The 9,467-nt window shown below is 38.0% G+C and overlaps 1 protein-coding gene across 1 annotated transcript; it reads left to right on the top strand.

The window, feature by feature from the left end:
- Positions 1 to 2,380: 2,380 nt before the first annotated feature.
- On the top strand, positions 2,381 to 3,537 carry LOC119993736. Its single transcript, XM_038840957.1, has 2 exons — positions 2,381 to 2,627; positions 2,714 to 3,537. Exons 1-2 carry the CDS (start codon positions 2,460 to 2,462, stop codon positions 3,269 to 3,271), a joined length of 726 nt encoding a protein of 241 aa, XP_038696885.1. The 5' UTR covers positions 2,381 to 2,459; the 3' UTR covers positions 3,272 to 3,537.
- The last annotated feature ends 5,930 nt before the right edge of the window (positions 3,538 to 9,467 follow it).

Below are 9,467 nucleotides of genomic sequence, written 5' to 3'. Positions count from 1 at the left end.
TAATAATATTGGTTTGTCTTCCTCTTCCTTATTTGCTTGTTCATGACTCATTTTTGGTAGTCTTCTCTTCTATTCTCTACTGTAGGGCTTGCTAACCTTCGCTTCGTTTCTCATACCGTTATAATGGGTCAAAGTTTAATTAAAGCCCAACTTAGAGCTTCGTGGAAGATTTTACAGGCTTATCGGTTATTATAAGTTTTAATGGGCCTAGATTTTCTTGAAGTCCAATTTAGAACCCACCACCGAGTCTTTTTCTTCCTTTTTTTTTCTTTTTTCCTTTTTTTGCTTCTTACTTCAAATTTTGATTAATTGGGCAGCAAAGTTTGGTTAAATTGAAGTTTTCATGGACCATTGGTAAGATGATTCAACTGAAATTTGAATACTAGAGCACTTTTATTACGAGTTGGGAGATTGACTATTATGAATATTGGCAGTCAAATTAAGTTACTGATTTGACTAACACAATGTTACTGCCTTGTGCACTTGACACAGCAATTGAGTTATGAAAATACTTTATTTAAATGATCTGTTGATTGGTTTGGTCGTTCGTGTTATCCCAATTCACAACACTCTCTCAACATATTCGGAAGGTTGTCGTTCGAGTAATAGAGGAGATCAAACCCATCTCCCGAAAATACTTGAAATGTTGGATGGACCAAAATTGTCAATAACTCATTCATCACACTAGACCAACTTCCCACCTTTATCACACAATCCTTTTTCACCAACAGAATTAACTACGTTGCCATAACTATATCTCAAAGGCATCCTCCTGCCCATCGCATTATGAAAATCCCTAATACATTTCCTATATTACTCTGTACAATTTTGCCACCCATCAGTTGCGGCCCCATAAATTGGGATCATCGGGAGTGTAAAAAAATGGTAGGAGCACCTCCCGAAATTTTGAGAATTCGTCTTCATTTGAAGTCTGGTTTGAATTTGAATCCTCCGTGAAAATTGACGTTAGGAAATTTCTCTGTAAAGTATTTCATCTTCCCTTTGTCACCTGTCATACTAATTAGACATGAGATTTTTATACATCCACAATTAATGACAATTCTTCTTCCTTTTGTAATTAGGTGAACATGAATTACATAAAAAGAAATATAGGATATCCAGCACTAACTAGCTATATATAACTAAAAATGGTCCTATGTGGATTTCATCATAACACTAATAACTTCAATGAATTGTTGGCCACCCACTTACTTGAAAGGCTACACAACCTTTCATTTATAATATATGTCTATGCAACGAAGTAGACCCTTAATTGGTAAGTTACAGCTGGTTTACTAAATCTGCATGCATGCTTTGGATTTATTTTTCTTATTATCCCGCATTCATTAATTAATTAATTAAATATGTAAAAGAGCCCACTATCTCTTATAATGTGCATGGCTCCCTGTTAACTAGTATTTTACTATTTTTGTGTAAATGGACAGGATTGGTGATAACGTACGTAAAGAAATGTTAATTTATAATCAACTTTTTAAAATTGCTTTATTGTCTTTTCTTTTCTTTTCTTTTTTTCTTTCTGAAAGTTGGTTTGAACAGATAAAGAGGAGAAATGGTCAAAGTTATAATATAATTCAACATTGTCTAATAATTTAAAAGAAATTAGTTACGTAGGTGATGATTGATGAAAAGCATTAAGGGAATACGTAGCTGATTTTTTAATTGGACCGTGGATTCAATATTTAATGTATTGTATGTGTAATGTGTACGTGTCATACAGCATGTAGTTGGCAAGCTTATATAAAAAAAGTAAGGAGTTAATGAGGTAGCGTAGGTAAGTAAGTGATGATGAGGTGGAGAGTGGAGAGTGGAGAGGGTAGTAGAATCTGAAACGTTAGCAACACAAGTGCAAGTGCGCATACACGTTACTCATCCTCCTCTACCCACTGGCCACTACTAGTACGAGTAGTGTGTTAGTGTTTTGTTCTCCATGAGTCATGACAAACGCATGCTTCTTCATTCACATTTTATCGTTTCATCTTTAATTTTGCGCTTTGTCAGATTTTCACTCCCCCAGCCCCACCTGCCTGCCTTATCTTCCTTCCTACCCAATATGCCCTTTCTACATATTTATATAAACTTCTTATTAATTAGGGTAATGGAGTGCCAAATTAAAAGATCCTTATGTTAATTCAAACCATAATATACCCTTGTTGGCATAATTATATATATGTTTAATGAAGAAAAAGTTATCACAAAACGGGACGGACAATATGTGTGTCTACTCTTAAAACAGGGGGGAATAGCACTGCTTTACCCCTTTGTCGGTAAATGCTAATGGAATGGGGCATTAAAACAACTCCACATGCATTAATCCTTTCCTTATATATATACACATACATAAATGAGACTCAGATCAGAATGAGAATGAGAATACAAGTAGAGAAAGCTAGACATTAATACAACAACACAGAGAGAGAGAGAGAGAGAGAGAGAGAGAGATGGAGTGGAAGAAGTGTTATTTGGATGTAATATTGGTTCCACTCGGATTTCTCATAACCTTGGGTTACCATTTCTGGTTATGGCATAAGGTTAGGACACAACCTCTTACAACCATTATCGGAATCAATGCCACCGCCAGACGTTTCTGGGTTTCAGCCATCATGAAGGTGGGTAATTAATTTTTCACTACTTTTAATTATATTTGCTCTTCCTCCTTTAAATATAATTTCAAGCAATTAATGGGCACATGCAGGACAATGAGAAGAAGAACATCCTTGCAGTTCAAACGCTCCGGAACGCCATCATGGGATCGACCCTAATGGCCACCACATCCATCCTTCTCTCGGCAGGGCTGGCAGCCCTAATCAGCAGCACATACAGCGTTAAGAAGCCCCTTGAGGACGCCGTTTACGGTGCTCACGGGGAGTTCATGGTGGCTCTTAAATACGTTACCGTCTTGACAATATTCCTCTTCTCGTTTCTCTGCCACTCTCTGTCCATCAGGTTTATAAACCAAGTGAACATCATCATCAACGTTCCCCAACAACATGACACCACGTCGTTCATAGTGACCCCTGATTATGTGAGCGAGCTGTTGGAGAAGGGGTTTCTGCTCAACACTGTGGGGAATAGGCTCTTCTACGCCGCACTTCCTCTTTTGGTGTGGATATTTGGGCCTGTTCTTGTTTTCTTGTGCTCCCTCACTTTGGTTCCTGTGCTTTACAATCTCGACTTTGTGGTTGGTGGTGCCAAGGGAAAGAATATGGATCATGTTCATGTTGGATCAGATCATCATACAGACTTCGTTTAATTATTTGATTCACATCGCATGTAATCAATAATTATATATGTATGGTCTAGTATTATTTCTAGCTAGCTGTCTAGGCTCCTTCTAAGGGAAGACTGAAGAGGAAGAGGAAGAGGTGGTTGTCTTTGTTATAGATCAATATTTTGATAAAAAGGTATGTACGTAATTGGAACATTATTAATGCAGGTGGTGAGAATACTCTCTCAATCAAATTCAGGGATAATGGTGGTGGTGGTAATGCTTTATAATAATAAACTTGACTTTGTGAATGTGTATATTTTGGTAATTGTAAAAAGCCGATGAAAAAAAAAAAAAAAACCAACCTTGCAGATCAATTGGGCCACTCGCCCGCCCGCTCCAAGTCCAGGATACTCAGAAGATCAGAAGTGATGATTGCAAAAGCAAAAAACCCAGCACGACTTCATTAAAGTGGGCCTGTCAAAAACCCAACGCTGATGTCCACCGATTTCCCAATTGTCTGGCCCCCGATTTAACATACCCTCGTTTAGTGGCCTACCCGGTTCCCATTCCCATGATAGTGTTTTTTTTTTTTTAGAAAAAAGAGGTTATAAACCTAATTGCATTAGGTTACCCAATAAATTGAATAATTGAAACTCGTAGGCACTCGGGCCACCATAAAGGTGAAATACAACCTAATGATTAAAAAACAAAAAGAAAGTAATAAAACACAAACACTAAAACGGAAATCACCAGACATTGTTGGACAACACCGGATTACACCAGACACCATCGAACCACTGTCCAACTCCATTGGTCTAAACCGGGTAGCAAAAACTAAACAGAAAAAACAAACACAATATGCAACTTGGATCTACAATACGAATCTTGGCTTCCTACAAGAGAGGTCAAACTCCCTCAGATCTGAAATCTCGTCACTAAAATTCTGAATAGATGTCGTCAGAGCACCGGAAACGTCAATGATAAAAGATCTGCGACAAATGAAGGAGATCGAAATCCGGAGAAGAGAATCCCTACAAAATCCTTATTCAAAACATAAAACATCACAAAATGAAACAGATTTGGATGGAGAAAGGGCAGATCTAACCCATGGGAGGAAAAGGTGGAAGAAGAGGGGAGAAGAGGGGAGAGGAGAGGGGGAGGGGGAGGGGAGGCAGTGGCTCCTCCTAGCTTTTCCAAATCGATTTTTTTTCTAGAGAGAGGGGGAGATGTCAACATACCCTGTTTGGCTAACAAGGCATACTGTTTTTTTTTTGCATGGTAAAAGTGTCTGTTTCAATATTATTTGTCATAGTGTATTTAACAAAAATTGTGATTTATTTAACCGTCCCTTTCTTATTGTCATAGTTTTATTTTATTCTTAAAAATAGTTTTAATGTCCATAAATTATCATACTTTTTTCGTATATATCCTTAAACTTCCATTTCATTTATGTCCCGAGTCAACATTCCAATGATGACTCTGATGGACTTGTTGACGTGTCGTCCATGTGAAAATTAAAAAATAACTATAATTTTCGTTTTACACGTGTTAAAAGAGTTAAACAAAAAAAATCGCACCAGCTTTATAAGGCTGGTGCGAAATCTCCCGGGGAAATCGAAATCGAGTTTCACTTAATTGTAGGGTTTTGTTTCACCTTGCATTTTCTTTGTTTTTATTGTTCGATTGCTGCTCCAATTTCTTCGTCATTTTACTGCACCAAGTATAGTTGTTTCCCATCGCTATACAAAATACTGTCTTCCATTGCTGCTTTCATATGGTCTTTGATAACTACACCAAGCTACTTTCAATGAATTGTCTTACCTTTTTCAATTTAGTGGTTCTACAATGTTGTGATCCACCACTACAATTATCTTGGCCACTGTATTGCTGTTTTTTTCCCCCTTAATAATTGCATGTGGGTAGATTTTAATATGGTATGGTATATGTGGGGCAACCATGCTCTCTGCACGAAATTGGTGAGCAGTTAGTGGAGGGTGATGTGGGTGGATTTGCTTTGAGCAGTGGGAGTGAGCATAGAGAGTTTGATGACGGTGAAGATGAGTCATTTGGTTTAGAAGCTGATGAATTAGCTTATGAGAAATATGTAGATGATGGGATTGAGCCAGATCCTTTGTTAATTAGTTATAACTTATAACAATGAGGATGAATATAAGAGCTCTTAGTAATGAAAAAAGTTCAGATGATGAATTGCATAGTATTCACAGTGATAATGATGACGATGATGAAGAAAGCATTATTGCCCGTAATTTTCATAACTTTAAACCTAGAAAATACATTACTGATTTCAAGTGGGAGATCGGCATAAAGTTTGCCAACAGAGATGAGTTCACATATGCAGTGTCTTCTTATGCAGTTTAATGTGGCAAGAAAATAAAATGGGACAAGCTAGATCTATTTATAGGGCAAGGATTGTGTGTCAATCAGGGGTTCCAGTTCTACTTGTACTGTTCAGAGATTGTCAATGATCCTAGCTGCTTGGCAATTGAAGTCTGCAAACTTGCATCATGGGTGTGTACTAGGAGCTTGCAAGTTAAAATGCTCTATTCTAACTGGTTGGTCATGAGGTTAGTGCCTAAGTTGAAGAGGAATCCCAAGCTGAAGCTTAGGGAGATAAAGACGAGATGCAGAAAAAAGTGTTGTAGGGATTAGGTTTAATTTGGTCTTGCTGCAAGGGCAATAGAAAGAGCTATGGACATTAATGTGCAAGGTAGTCACAAAGAGCAGTATAGAAAAATATTGCATGATTATTGTGCATAGATAATGAAGTCTAATCCTGAAGTTTTGTTGGCGTCTCAGCTAAAATACCAACCAATATTATTCCGTAAGTAGTGGAAACACCCCCATGATTGTATTGATAGCACTAGAAGCACAACAAATAGTGAATCAAGTGAACAGATGCAAGAGACCAGAGAAAGAGCTCAGACGGCGGCTCTACTTTCATTTAAAACATTATCAGTAGTAATTGTCGCAACATAGTAAACTTAACACATAAACCCTAACCAGGGAAATAACTAAAGTTACTAAAAAGTCCTTAATGCAAAATGACTAAAATAGACAATCATAACAACACCAACATAATGCAATTCAATTTAACACTCCCCCTTGAATTGTATTCCAGAAACCATTCCCAGCTTGCTTCTCAATTCACAAAACTTGTTCCTAGGCAGGGCCTTTGTCAAGATATCAGCTAGTTGTTCTCCTGTTTTGCAGTATTGCAGATCAATGACTCCTTCCTTAACTGAATCTCTCACATATTGATATCTGATGGCAATGTGTTTGGTAAGATCATGATCAACAGGGTTTCTAGCAATGGCTATTGCAGACTTACTATCACACCAGATTTTTGTTGACTTCTCCTGACATACTCCAATATCTCCCATTATTCTTCTCAGCCACACAGTTTGACAGGCAGCCTTGGCAGCAGCAACGTACTCAGCTTCAGCTATAGATTGAGCTACACTCTTCTGTTTCTTAGATGCCCAAGTACACACTCCAGAACCAACACTAAACAGAACCCCGAAGTGCTCTGCAAATCCCCCATATGTCCACCCCAATCGCTATCACAAAAATCAGGCCTAGCAGACTACCTACCAGGCTTCTGTAAAGATTTCCATCTACCTTATCAGCACCATCATCCTTCACCAGCTTGTTTGTAGGAATCAGTGGAGTAACTACGGAATTACAGTCCATTAGATTATGTTTCTGCAGCACTTTCTTTATGTAATTGGACTGAGAGATGAAAATCCCAGCCTCACTTTGCACCACTTCTATGCCAAGAAAATATTTCAAAAGTCCTAGATCAGTCATTTCATAAGTAGTCATCATACTTTCTTTGAATTCCAAGATCAGCTTCTCATCATTTCCAGTGATGATTAAATCATCAACATAGATGGAAAGAACAAGAATAGAACTACCCACCTTCATACTGTAAAGTGTACTCTCACTTCTGCTCTTTTCAAGCCCTCTCCTCTTAAAGAAACTGTCTACTTCAGAGTACCAAGTTCTAGGGGATTGCTTTAAACCATAAAGTGCCTTCTTTAGCTTGTAGACTCTGTCCTCTTGACCATTTACCTCAAACCCTTCAGGTTGGGCAACATACACCTCCTCTTCTAAGACACCATTTAGGAAGGCAGATTTTACATCAAGTTGATGCACTTTCCATCTAAGTTGAGCTGCCACAGAAAGTAGTGTCCTCACAGTCTCCAATCTGGCCACAGGAGCAAATGTCTCATGAAAATCCACTCCTGGTTTCTGAGTGAATCCTCTAGCCACCAACCTCGCTTTGTATTTTTGAATTTCCCCATCAGGATTGAGTTTAATTTTGTACACCCATTTTACTCCTACAACCTCTCTATCTTCGGGTTTAGAAACCAATTCCCATGTGTCATTCTTTTCTATCATATGAATCTCTTCCTACATTGCTTTACGCCAAGCAGGATCAGCTGCGGCTTCTGCATATCTTTCTGGTTCCTTTATGGCAAAGTTACATGTGTCATACACTTCAGTGAGCTTTTTTATCCTCCTTGGAGGAGACTCGTCGTCTTCATCTTCTTCAGATTCCAGCTCATAAGCATCATCACTTCCTTGATTGTCATTTGGAAAAGTTCCCAACCCAACAGAATTTGAAGAACCATCTTCATCTCTCACCTGCATGGAACTTCCAGCTTCACTGTCCAGAAAAATCATATCAGAACTCCCAAACTCAGCGACATTTTCCCAATTCCAAGCAGTATCTTCATCAAAAATAATGTCCCTACTCACATGCAACTTCTTGGTCTCAAGGTCAAAAACCCTGTAAGTCTTAGAGTTGGTACTATAGCCCACAAAAGACATTTTCTACTTCTCTGATCCAGTTTAGTCCTTTTAACAGCAGGAACATGTGTATAGCAAATGCTCCCAAACACCCTGAAATGTGTAACAGAACACTTGAATCCATGCCATGCCTCAAAAGGAGTCTTTCCTTGCACAGCTTTAGTAGGACAACAATTCAGAATGTAAACTGCTGTATGTACCGCTTCCGCCCAAAACACTTTTGGCACATTCTTTTCACTGAGCATAACTCTAGCCAAGTCCATTATGGTCCTATTTTTTCTCTCAGCGACCCCATTTTGTTGTGGACTATACCCAGCTGTAAACTGCCTTTGTATCCCCTGATCTTGACAAAAGGTTTCAAACTCCTCAGAGCTGCCTTTGTATCCACTGATAGCACTAGAAGCACAACAAATAGTGAATCAAGTGAACAGATGCAAGAGACCAGAGAAAGAGCTCAGACGGCGGCTCTACTTTCATTTAAAACATTATCAGTAGTAATTGTCGCAACATGGTAAACTTAACACATAAACCCTAACAAGGGAAAGAACTAAAGTTACAAAAAAGTCCTTAATGCAAAATGACTAAAATAGACAATCATAACAACACCAACATAATGCAATTCAATTTAACATGTATTTGAGAGGCTATATATCTGTCTAGAAGCATACAAGAAATCATTTTCAATATGTAGACCCATCATTGTGATATATGGACGTTTCTTAAAAGGTATATATATAGAGGCTAGCTTCTTACTGCATTTGGCAAGGACCCTAATGACCAGATGCTTCCTATATCATATTCCATAATTAACAGGGAGAACATGGACAATTGGACTTGATTTCTTGAAAGATTGTTAGAAGCAATTGGTTGTCAGAAGGAAAACATATATATGGATATTCATGAGTAATCAGCAAAAGATAATATTCCATGCATTTGTTTTCTTCATATAATGCTCACTGCCAATGATTGGGGTTAACACTAGATGAAGATATCCAAGGTGTGGATCATAAGTTTTGTGCAAGGTATTTGTACAACAACTTCAAAAAAGTCTTCCCTGGAAGAGAGCTCAAAGATCTAATGCGGAAAGTTGCAAGAGCTACATATCCACAAGAATGGCCGAGACCAATGAAAGAGATTGAAAGCAAAGATCCTAGAGCATATGCACGTTTGATGGGAATTGAACAAAGATTTTAGACTAGGTCTCACTTCAATGGTCATCCCAAATCAAATGTGATACATAGGTCAACAATATGTCTCAACAATATTATATATATCATGTGCAAGGAAGATGCTTACGGAGTCCATGCTTGAGGATATAAAGAATTATCTTATGACTATGTGGTGTCAAAATAGAGAAAAAAATAATAATAAGTAGGTTTGAAGGGGCTATATTGCCAAGGTCAAT

This window comes from Tripterygium wilfordii, chromosome 23 (assembly GCF_013401445.1).
Source record: "Tripterygium wilfordii isolate XIE 37 chromosome 23, ASM1340144v1, whole genome shotgun sequence".
Taxonomy (NCBI): Eukaryota; Viridiplantae; Streptophyta; class Magnoliopsida; order Celastrales; family Celastraceae; genus Tripterygium; species Tripterygium wilfordii.
The sequence above is the reverse complement of the archived record's forward strand: the minus strand, read 5'-3'. Positions and strand labels throughout refer to the sequence as shown.